The 12625-nt window shown below is 36.1% G+C and overlaps 1 protein-coding gene across 1 annotated transcript in view; it reads left to right on the top strand.

The window, feature by feature from the left end:
- The window catches only part of NBAS (NBAS subunit of NRZ tethering complex), a 177110-nt gene that overhangs the window by 27199 nt on the left and 137286 nt on the right, over positions 1-12625 (top strand). The window contains exons 18-22 of the mRNA XM_009639823.2: positions 704-838; positions 1103-1181; positions 1829-1933; positions 2225-2361; positions 12363-12446. Coding sequence (XP_009638118.2) covers positions 704-838; positions 1103-1181; positions 1829-1933; positions 2225-2361; positions 12363-12446 — 540 coding nt within the window. The remainder of the gene's footprint in view (positions 1-703; positions 839-1102; positions 1182-1828; positions 1934-2224; positions 2362-12362; positions 12447-12625) is intronic.

Raw genomic sequence — 12625 nt, 5'->3', positions numbered from 1 at the left:
GACATAAAGAAAGGTAATGCTTTGAATCAAACTATTCTAAAGATGTCCACAAGGTACCTACCTCGTTTTACCTTTTACAGAGGTACTTCACCTCTGATGTCAGTATTTTTCTATGAGCATCTGTTTCTGTTGCATCTTCTGGAAGCTGCAGCTACCCATATAAATGCATTTTGTCATAGGTCTTAATTGTTGTAATGATCTTCTGTTGTTCAGGTGGGGCGGGGAACAAAGCAAAATGCAGTGGATCAGTGGGGAAATACATGCAGAGGCAGTTCTCTTCAGTATTCAGTTCCTAGTGGTAGAAATAGGAGAGGCCATTCTTTCTTCGTGCAGTCATCTATTACCATTGCATGCTGTAGAGCTGCTGCCAATCCCAGTGCTACCTGTGGAATTTAGAAACTTCTATCAACCATCATAGCTGTGTGTGGTTGGTGATTTGGGTTTTTTTGCTTGTTTTAGGGAAGGGATGGAAACAAGAGATGATGCCTCGTGTTGGCTTATGCTGAGTTCTGCTGCTTTACAACAGCAAAACTCAGTATTATAATTTTCTATAACAGTTTAGATTTTTAGTCAAGACATAAATGGATAGCTGTGTTAGTAAGTTTATTCAAAAAATTGTTCATTGTATCTTTTTGTTGGTTTCTTTTGGTGGTGGTTTTTTTTTAAATCAACACCAATTACATTGTTGGTTTTTGTCTTCCAGATTTATCTTACCAGGGGAGGTGGACATTGAAATTCCTTATGAAGACTTTTTGTCACCAGATGAAGAAATGGATGCTAGAAGGGAAAAAGAGGCCAAGAAGCGTCAAGAGCTGCTATTATCAGTAAACTTCTCAAAGTAAATGAAATGTTAGGCCATGTTTTATTCAGGTTTATAGGTTTATTGTAACTACACAGTTGCAAGAGTGTAATTATGTTTGTTATTCCTAATAGGAAAGTGTGTTAAATTTTAATTGGCATTATATCATGTCAAAGTTCTCATTTACCTAATGTCTTGAGCTATTCCAGGGCACAAAGTCATTAAAATGTGTAACCATTGTCTTCATATGCCCATGCTGTACAATATCAATTGCAAACATGAAAATTCCTGTTTTGAACACAGGCTGACCCTGGAACAAAAAGAACTCTGCCGTAGCAGACTGAAGCTGTTAACTTACCTTGATCGCCTTGAAACCTATGAGGTGAGCATACTTGGTAACTGGCTACAGTTCTTTTGAGTTCTTATTCCATAGGTATTCCTGTAACTTTTTTGTCACGTCATCATATCCTTTTGGTTATATATTGTACTATTAAAGTTTATTGTCTTCTTGAAATGCTACAGGCTCTCACTTGAGAAAAGTAAGCTGTTTTCTGTTCAAGCTACCTGCTTCAGTGTTGCAAATGGCTGGCTTCTAGTGTTGAGAAGTATAATTGGGCAGAAGCCTGCTTTGAACATACTGTGTCTGCAGGGAATTAAGTTAGGAAACAACATGGGGTGGGGAGTTCGTGCAGGATTAAGCTCATTCCATGAGCTTACTGAAGTGAAGGCTTTGGAATGTCAAACTTTATTTTGCTTATTTTTTTGACTTTGAAGTTGGCACTAGTCACGTAATGACTTTTACCGCATCTCTTTGAAACTCATGTTGTCCAAACCCTAATTAAAATAAGGCAGAGAATTGTCCTAATTAGCTTATCAATCCAAAATGCGTCTTTTTTTTCATACTGAAAAAAATAAAAAACAGCAGCATGCTTTTCCACATATATCTTACTCATCCTAAGATAAAGAAATGTGTAGGCTTTCTGATGCTTTTGTAATTCTTGCTTTTTTTTTTTTTTTTTTTTTTTTAAGGAAATCCTTGGAGGGCCTCATGCGGCTGAACAGCACTATGATGGGGAATTCTTCAAGAAGTTCAGAAATCAGAATATTGTACTTTCAGCAAGAACTTATGCTCGGGTATTAATATTTATTTTGCTAGAACGTAATTTTATTTTGGTATTGCTGTTTTTGCTTAAGTGCATTTTTTCCCCCCTTTGAACTTGGTTGAATCTCAATGGGAATTCAAGAGGTGGGCGGTGTATTTGATTGCAAATAAATAAATGCAGTGACACTGAGCTAATTTTCTTTATTGCTAAAGAAAATGTTTAAATTAAATGTTTGTTGCATGACCTAAGCTTACATTTCTTGCTCATTTTCAGTCTAAATCAGTCTTAAGCTAGCTCTGCAACTTAATGTTTTGCTCTTTAGGAAAGCAATGTCAGAGCCCTGGAAATTTTGTTCACTTTCCATGGATCAGCTTTGCTTCCACACAGACAGGCAATTCTCTCCAATTTTCCAGAGACTACTTCACCACACGAATATGCTTTCTTGTTGCCTGAAGCTTGGTAAGAATGCATCAATGGGTATTAACTTAAAAAAAAAAAAATAAAAAAAAAATAATTAGGTTAATACTTAAATTAGTTTCCATATATGGCAATCTGCTGTTGGTTATTACCTGGAATCAAGAGAGCACTTGTCCAGTACTTGTTATGTACTTGTCCAGTCTTCATTTTCTGCTTTATGTTGTGCCATTCATGGAAACTTTTTGGTCTGTTTTGGATATGATCAGGAAAGTAGGGACGTTAAATGTTCTTACCTCCATTACACATAAGAGGAAGCATGGCCTTTTCTGTCCTGAAACTGCCCAGATTTGCGGAGATGGAAGTACAAGTCTGTAATTGGTTTGTAATAACAGCCAGCATTAGGAAATTAATAATACAAGTGTTTAGCTCCCTAGAAGCAATTATGTTTTTCTGGATTTGTTTTGAAATGTAATTTAACACTTAAGCAGTCAGTAACTTCAAAATCATTAATCTTGTTACTGATTCTTACACCACGTTCTGAGGTAGAATTAAAAAAAGCTTTAAATCCAGACTTCCCTACTCTTTCATTTCAGCATAAAATGTTAGTTTGCTGCCAATTTCATAAACGTTTTCATAAGACTGTCTTCCTTGAACATCATAATAATGTTCTGTATATTAACTAAAACAATTTTTTGCTTCTAGAGTGTTTCTTTCAAACACTTCAATTATGAAATTAGTTTTGAAGCATATTGTTCAGTGCTCATGAAGAATTGGGGAGATTCATTATTTAATATTTTACAATAGGACTTTGAAGCCTTACTTCAGAGGGATACTTTTTTGAGTAGCTAAGAGAATATTTTTTATAGTCTTCCAGCATTATAGTTATGTTTTTCACTTCAAAGTTTTAACAGTCCCATTTGGATGATTCTCTATGTAGAAGAGGTTTTTTTAATTCATCAAGTTATTCCCTTGACATTTTTCCTAGTTATAATACTTATCACTTTTGTCCTTTCTGAGCAGATGTTAGTCTTTCTTTTATGATATCTAATACTTACCAGTGCCGTTTTTATTGTGTTGATAGTATTAGGAACACATTTAGTTATTTAGTTATGGTGTGAAAATGCTTGTTTTATCCTTTACTTCAAGGTAACAGGACCATGAAGAGAAATTATTGCAGTGTTTATAAAATTGGCAAAATGTATTCCAATATTTTTGTTTTGATAAGATTTGTATGCGAGAGGGAGGGAACAAGGGGATTCTTAAATGCGTTCATGGTATTTTGCTGGTGTTCATAAGCAGGTTCCTCTTCTTTCTGAAGGGTTCTTTGTTCTTGGTTTTCGTTTTTTTATTTTGTTGTTGGGGTTGGCTGGTTTGTTTAAGAAACTTGACTTATGTGCCAAGAGGCAAAATGACAGTTAAAATAAAACATTTCACCAGTGATCTAGTAGTAAAGGTGTGAAGTTATGGGTTAAGAACTTAGTTTTGTCTGCTATTGAAAAATGGAAGTATATAGTTTGAATTTTTATTCCCGTAGCAGATAAAACTTTCTAGTGCTAGGATTTGGTATGTGCAGGTTCACACTTTTTTTTTTTTTTTTTTCAGGTTGCAGAACAGATAGTACTGTATGTCTTTGAAATGTTTGTCTTTGGACAACTACAAAATGGGGATGATAGCAGATCCTATATATACTTATAAAAATATACGGTGTAATTGATATAATATTTTTCTAAAACTGTTTCTCTGTTACAAAACTGATTACTCACGTAGTATTGCTAAATACACACCCTAAAACTCTATTTTATTAATGTAATAGAATTAAATATGTACTGATGAAAATATCTATTAATGAGAGTAATATACTAATGAAATAGATGTAAGTTGTACAAAATAACATTTTTTTTTATTAATTTTAAAAAGTTTTTTTTTAAATGAGATGAGTCTCTCCCCCAGTCAAAATAGCTTCAGCTTATGGCAATTCATGTGAATCAAAATGAATCCATGTGAATCAAAGAGAACTGAAGTTCTTGGTCATTTAAAGTGAGTTTATTGGGCCTTTTAGTTCTAGCATTTTTTTTTTAAATGGGTTATTAGTATGAGTAGAATTACTGGCATTCTGTAGATACATAGTTGTTGTTATGAAATCCAGTTAAAATGAATATGCTATCCAGTTTACTTCTTTGTAGAACACAGTATGTAGACATAATTTGTCTTAAATTCAATGATTGAGAGAAATTATGATACAGCTTAATGGAACTGTTTCATTCCCACATAGTATTAAAAAGTTGCATGTACTTACTGTAATTAATAAGCTTCTGAACAAAAGGAAAACATTGCAAAAATGTAAACCCCAATGGTTTAATTCGTAGAAAAAATGTCTGTAGCAGTACGGCTTAGTGTCTCTTCAGTTTGTGCAGCTTGTAATTACAGTGGGCTTGGGACCAGGGGCAAGAATGATTCAATCTGTCATCATGAACTTTGACTCTAGGCAAGTCTTAGAAAGGATTCTGAGTCAGGAAATGGCTTTGTCTGGTTCTCCTTCTTAAATTTTACACTGTTGCAGTTATGAAATAGGGTGTATGCTGGATATCAGAAGGATTTTCTACTTTCAGCTGCAAAAAAGACAGATCTCTCTTGTGATTTCTTTTAGCTCATTGTTTTTTTCTGAAAATTCAAGGCCATAATTGTTTGTACCAAGAGATTCCAGTAAGGTAGTTGCTTTCTGTGGTGCATGTGATGAGACCACTGTGTGATAGTGCCTGTGTTAGGAGTGCAGCCCACCCCAGTGGCCTTGTTTAAAGAACGCCTTGTTCGTGCCTTGCTGGTGCCTTTGCTGCTCGGCCTCCTGCAGCTCAGACCTCTTGCTGAGCAGTGTGCAGCTCTGGAGGCAGAAAGGATTTTGGTGGAGGAAAAACATACTGTAGTTTGTCTTCTAGGTCTTCATATATGGCCCTGTGTACGTGTAGGATGAAGTACTGCTAGAAATTGTCCATATTGTGTCTGTGTATATGGAGCACTCTAAATGGTAAGAGGGTTGGTTCTCAGCTAAAGCTCTCTGAGGTGACATGTATCCTTACGGAAATTCACCACATTGCTCTGTGTTCTGTTAGTTCCTCCATCTATAGGGGAATCTGGCTGAGGAAAAACTTGAGACTGTATAGCAGGTGCTGCCTTGTTTGTTCATGGAACAGGTGAGGTGGGACAAATAGGCACTTCAAGCTATTGCCAAGGCAAAAGAATTGAAACACTATTCCTTGCTGTACACCACCACCACCATGACTGCACATAGAAGTGCTATATCTGAAGAATTTAATTACCTGTGAGAAATGTTTTTGTAAAGATTGCCTTATAACTGCCATTTCCTTTTGTTTGGAGCCTCCTGTTCAGCTGCAGATAGTAAATTCTAAGTACCCGGTGAAAGAAATACTTGCTTTGCTAGTGCATTCTGTAGGCATAAAGCAGTTGTTTTTCTTGTTGCTGGCACATGTCATTTACATTAGGATGGCAGTTAGAGGCTAGTACCCCCAAAATTTCAAGGTCTTACCCGTCAAGGAAGAGTTGGCATAACAAATGGGGGGAAAAAAGGTAGAAAAATTTCTTTTTCTTTCTGTCTTCTGGGACAGGTTGTTAGAAAATAGATACTTTTTTTTCCTGTATCTGCTTGTAAAAAGTCTTAAGTGGTAGATGTCCTTTTGTTTCTCGTTTTTGGCATCTCCTGGAGGTGAAAAGGAATCTGAAATACTAAGATGCATTGGTGGCTCTACCTGCCTGTCGGCTTCAGATTGGTATTGTGGTAGACTGACATTACTCAGTAACGTGTTTATGTAGAACTGGATTGTAATGTTTTCCTACTTCATTTCTTATTATTTCTCAGCTTCTTTGATAATGATGGCTCCCGAATCTCTGCTGTCTCTTAGTCGTTGGGATTCATGCTCCTTCTCAAAGTTCCATTAGATACACAGACTTCATCTGTTAAGACAACTAGCGTGAAGGTGTTAAAAGCTTAAGTATTCAAAGGAGATGATAGCTCTTTCTAATCTCTATCTTAATAGCTGCAGCTAGAGTTCTTAGTCTATAGTTAAGACTGTCGCCCTCAGGTTTTTAAAGGGGATCTCGGAGGAGAATGATGTCTTACCACCATTATAAATACATAACCAGAGTCTTTTTCCTTTTCTTTTAATTTTCTTATCCCTTTTACTACGTTTAACTGCTATATTGCAACATTACTGCTCACATTTTAAACTCACAGAAGTTGGGAAATTCAGATGTATGGTTCTCTCAACAGCCATCAGTCTGCTATATTGCACATTACACTAGTAGTAAAAATCTTCCCTCTAAGATAGCAACTTTTTATATGTTTCTGCTTTTTTACTCCGTAACTTTCTCAAATACTGGTTTTCAGTCATGGCTTAAAGTGAATTTTTACTGGAGAGTTGTGGATGAACTCCGTTTGCGTGATGAACTGGTGTGGGAGTGGAAATATCTTCTAAAATCTTAGTGAAGCTTTTAAAACCTGAAAATTTCCACATAGTAGTCTCTCATCTATGAATAGATAAATACTACACAATTAAACTAAGAGGTTCATATGCAGTTAACTTTGCCTTTTCATAACAATATCTTCTCCTGAACTAGGTTTTTAGTTGTTGCCTGTGGCAGTGCAGTTTCAATAAAGCTCTTACAGCTTCATCTCTTCTCTTCTTCGTATATATATGTAAATGGGTTTGATGACTGAATGTCTGCAGAACTGTCTAATACATAGTCCTCATTTTTTTGTATTAGTTTTTCTTCTCTTCTGAAGCTGAACTCCTTTTGTCTTTAGTGTAGCTCAGAAGTGTTCATGTTAAAAACATTAATCCCGTGGTCAGTTCTTTTTGTTTGAATTCATTTGTATAACACTATGGTGAAATAAGTAAGAAGAGCATATGAAGTGCATTTATATGCACTTCTTTTCTTTTACACTAAAGGAAAGAAGAAAAACAGTTTAGAAGTAGAGTGAGCAATGTAGGTAATATTATTTCAAGGATGTGTTTGGAAAAAAAAAAAAAATCTCAGATCTTACCTTCTACTACAACATAGAAAAAATAATGTGAGGGGAAAGATCAACTTCTCATAATGGCACTTGTGTTCCTGTCTGGATTGACTTCTGGTAGGAGTGGGGAAGGATTTTGTGGTCCATGTAAAACTTAAAGTAGTGGTTTGGAGGAAGAGAAGCTCTTCTTCAAGCTGGCCTATGTGGGGATCTGGGAAAGCAGCAGGAGCAGCTCACTGCAGCCAGAAGGCTGCTGCTGCAGAAAGTAAGCTGGCAAAAGTGCTGTGGGTGTTAGTTATGAGGGGATTTGAAGAAGAGAATGGAAATTACGAGGGAGCCATGGAGAACATGAGCTGTCACCAAGGAAGGAGGGAGGTTTCATAGGAGATGCTGTGCTGGAGCTGAGCTGCTATTCAGAGGGACCTAGACAGGCTGGAGAAATGGGCCAGCAAGAGTCTTGAGGAGTTCAGGAAGGACAGATGCAAAGTCCTCTTCCTGCAATTGAAGAAACTGAAGAAACAAAGGCTGGGGACTGACTGGCTGGGAAGCAGCTCTGCTGAAAAGGACTTGGAGGTCCTGGTGGGCACAAGCAAGACATGAGCTAGCAGGGAAGGCTGGCAGCATCCCGTCTTGCATGAACAGGACAGCCAGGAGACAGAGCAATCAGACTACTGCACTCATTCAACTGCATCTAGGATACTGGGCCCCTAGTAGAGGAAAGACATCAGTAAACTGGAGCGAACTCAGCAGAGGGCCACTGAGGTGACTGGAGCATTTGAAGGCTGAGGGAGCTGGGTGTATTCAGCCTGGAGAAGGTTTCAGGTGGGCCAGTAGCAGCCTTTGCATACCTTTGTGTAGCACGTGAGCTGAACTATGTCTGGTGCTGTTTATCCACAGAGCATTAGCAGGATTTTCATTATATTTGTGGCTTGTTCATGCCTGACTTTTCCTGTCTTCATCTACCGTGTCTGTCTTTTGCCAGCATAGTCCTGAACTGTACCTTAGTTTGCCTTCCCCAGTCTTCTTGTAAAAGCGTATTGCTGCTATTGTCTTATTTGTTTGTCACCTTTTTAAAGGGTTTAGAACAAAATTTGCTCCATGAACTTTCATTGTGCTTTGTAAATGTACAGTTCTGAAAGAGTATTTTCACTATATAGTGACAGCTTTGATCTTACTCTGAGTTCAGCTGTGTCTTTAAAATAGCCCATCTTGATTTTGTGAAATCTATTGCTTTACAATTTTAATTGTATGCATCAAGAAAAAAAACCACAGTGAGCTTCCAAACTGCTGTTGTGCAGTGTTGGTTGACTTCTAATGTTTAGATTATTCAGTCTAGGTTGTTTTAGGAGAAGAGAAATGTTTTTCTCTCCCCAAATTCTATTTAAGGTTAACCACGTCATTAAAACATAGCTTGATTTGGTTATGCAAAATCAGATACAACTGTTCTCCTCTGGTGGCAGAGTTGCTTCAAAAGAGCTGTCATTGCACTGGGCACAGCAGAAATTCTGAAGGGTAGTGAGCTGTGGCAGCCAAAAGCAGCTGGGATACTTTTTTCCACTAGTTTATGTGGATCAGTTTTCCCAAAATGTGTGGTGTTTTAGGCACCAGCTGTACTTCAGTCTTGATGGATTTCTGACATATGCTAAGGATACTGCTGGAAAATGAAGAGCTTCTCTCTCTGCCCTCCACTTTTGTATCATATAGTATATTGAATAATTGGAAGCTTAAAAAAATACGTAATCAGTTATATAGCTGCATTTACAAATTCACTACTAAGCTACGATAGCAGTAGAAAAGAATGTTTTCATGCAATATGAAAAATGCAATACATATCATAGCTGTGTAAGACTACATATCTCAGATGCATTTCTTATTATATTTCATTCTCAGTTATAGAATAATTGTGACATAATAAAACTTTCACAGCTGTAAGATTTCAGAGTAACAGAAACTGGCATTGATTTCCCTGTTGCTGTCTGAGAAGATACAGACTTTGGAAAAATGAGTTTCTGGATTAAATTAAAAAAGAACATTTTATAAAACTGCCCTTGCAGATCCTGTATTAAAAACAGCTGTATGTATTTTACATAGACTACTTTTAATTCCTCCATATCTGTATGTAGTGGGATTATGGATGTGCTAATTTGAATGTGAAGCATAAAACAATTTATAGTGTACCTACAGTAAAATATGGAAATCATAAATTCTGGTAAGTGTACAAGTGTCAGCAGGGGGAAAAGAATATTTGAAGGTTCAGGATTTTATATTCCTCTTACCACAAAACATAAATTTGAAATAATTTTAAAAATAAATGTAACAAAGTTGGAATCAAGCACATTGTTCAAAAACATTTCCAGTGGATAACAAAACTATTTGATGGAAACACTATGTTATTTTATAGTTCAGTATCTTTCATATATATTTTTCTCACCTGTAACCTCTAATACTTGGTGTCTTACTTAAATGTGTTATGTTCAGAACTATTCCAGTGTGTAACACACAAGCTTTCAAACGTAAAGTTAGCTTTTATAACGTTATTTTTTCAGACAATGAGACATGATTTAAAAGAAAAGAAACAGCAAATACTCATCTATTCCCAAAATACCTTTGGAAAAAACCTCAAACCTACTCTTAAAAACATGCATCTCTTTCAGCAAAAATACATTGTTTTCTAAATGAGTTGGGGCAAGTTGCCTTTTGCCTTGGAGTCTGAATTCGATGTGCACAAGTTTACAAGGGAAAAGATTTTAAAAAAAATTTCTAATCCTCAACTTACATGAGTCTCAGGGCCAGGCCAACTGTATGAAATTCTCAACGGAGAAAAAAACATGCAGAGTTGCCATTGGTAATAGAAAGAATTGGACTCTGACCTTACAACTGAATTAGACCTTCCTCTTTTGAAAACCTCAAAATTTCCTCTTGCTGTTATTCTCTCATGGTAATTCTGCTACAATTTTGCAGACATGATTTGAAACAGCTTCTAAAATGAAATCCTTGTCTGTCCTCTGCTGTATAAAAACTTGTTTTCTCTTTTTAAAAAGACAACCCCAAAAAAGACTCTTCCCAAACAAAACAAAACCCAAACAAACCAACTAACCAACCAGCCCCCCCTGAAATGTCGTCTTAAGCCTACTGGGAAATGAAGGAAAAAATGTACTATGAAAAGAAATTGTCTTGGGCAGTAAAATTTTGTCCAGTTTTCTTTTATCTTTAATACAACATAGAAAAGTAGAACGTTATTGATTGATTGTGACACAAAGACCTGCTCATACTACCTTCATTTAATATTTTGGAAGGGAGTGTTAATCGCTTTTGGGCTTTTCTGTTGCTTGACATTTCAACTGGTAAAGAAGTTTTTTGGTACAAGCTGGGCTTTCCATATTAACATTCTCATGTATGACATTTGTGATATGACCTTATTACTTTAGATTATGGACTCAGTTTTAAACATTAATATGTGAAATTAATAGATAAATTATGTTATCTAAGACTTAAACAAACAACAGCCCCCTTCACCCCCCCAATCCCCAAAATACAGGGTCTGATGATGGATCATTCCAAAATCAGAAAGTGACTTAATTCCTGGTGCTTATACCATAAATGTTAATTTGGAGTTTTCGTTATTAATTATTTTTCGGTGATGTTACTACACGGTGCCTAATTCTAAAGATAATTGTGGGGCGTTCTGTCCAGCTGAACTGGAATTGAATGCAGATGTTACTGTAGCTGAGACACAGGAATCGGCGGTTTTCCATCTTCTCCCCTCCTTTCTTTCGATTTTTATAGCCTGCAAATCTGTCTCTGCCAATTTATTGTTGGATTTCTACTGCGTGTTTCATTTGGAGGGTTGGAATTACTATGGATAAAACACGGGATATTATTGTTAGTGCATAGAGGAGGGAAAGAAAGGGTGGCTGACCTCCTGGGAGGAATGTGTGTGTGTGTACTGGGCAGGGCACTTAGTATAGACATGCCTTGCTTTGTTAAGTGTGTTTAATGGCTGTTACTAAATGAGATGGAGTTACTGATTTTTAGTTTGTTGTTTTGACTCTTACTCTATCGTGAAATTGATTTGTTTCTTGGAATTGCGTTTCTTTTTAAGCTACTGAGTTACAGTGCTGCTCTTCAAGGGATGAGAAGATTGTGTCTGTTGTTAATTTATAGATAGGGTTTGTCTGTGTAGTATTGCTATTGCTCTTTATTATCAAGGTCAGGAGAAAATCAATGAGATTTGAAATAGCTTATTGCTCCAGTATGCTGAAACTTTAATGTCTTTACTTTGTATATGGTTTGTTTCTTATTTCTATGAATGCCAGAACCCATACGGCTCTTCCCCCTTAATTTATGTTCTGCATAGTTTGACCAGGTTTTCTCGGGTTTTATGCTGTTTAAACAACCTAGCCTATAACAGTGAGCCATAAGTAATTGTTCTAGTTATGACCTGTGGTGTTATTAAACTGCATTTTCAACAGATTATTTTCCTCTTTAACCTCAATATTTAGAGAATGTTTCACTGTGGAAATTTGTAGTGAGAAAACACATTAAACTTAATAGAGAAGATCAGTACAGCAGGGCATATCTTGTTTTAGTTCAGTACAAGGATTTGTGCTAAAATTTGAAGAATTATGTTTTTAAGCTGTGAAGTTCATAGGTTTTTGCTCATTTCAGTCTTCTGTGATAGCATATGAAGTCAGAATGCTTACTGTGAAGCATGTGGTTTTGGGGTTTTTTTTCTGTTTTTTTTTTAAGGTATGGTTAGTAAGAATTTTTTTTTTTAGTGGCTCTTTAATGGTATAGGTAGAATATGTGTTTGTACAGGTAATATATAGGCAAAATCACTCCTGTATAGCTGCATTAAGAAGTGATAAATCTTAAAAAAAAAAGATACAGTAATTGAATTACATGCTTATTGTGTATTCATTGAAATACTTGTGTATGCTTTGTATTTCATTAATTGAATGCCATTACAATTTAAAAAAAAAAAAATATGTAAAGTTTCCCTTTTCTGTTATACCAGTTACAAGCAGGGAACACTGAAAATTCTTCCTTGGAATGAGCAGAAACATCGTGAAGGAGATTGGTGTGAAAAAGCAGAATGCAGGTAAGAATATAGAAAAAACAAAAAGTTTTTTCTATATTTATGTACATTTCAGATATTTACTTACTAATTTTTAAAATATAGGAAATACCCAGTAAGGCTTACTTCTTATTTTTGTGCACACTAACTTGTGTTTTCAGCTTTCTTGTGAGACCGACTGAGCAAACACCCTTTCACGTTGC

Source organism: Egretta garzetta, unplaced genomic scaffold (genome assembly GCF_000687185.1).
Source record: "Egretta garzetta isolate BGI_Z169 unplaced genomic scaffold, ASM68718v1 scaffold15, whole genome shotgun sequence".
Taxonomy (NCBI): Eukaryota; Metazoa; Chordata; class Aves; order Pelecaniformes; family Ardeidae; genus Egretta; species Egretta garzetta.
The sequence above is the reverse complement of the archived record's forward strand: the minus strand, read 5'-3'. Positions and strand labels throughout refer to the sequence as shown.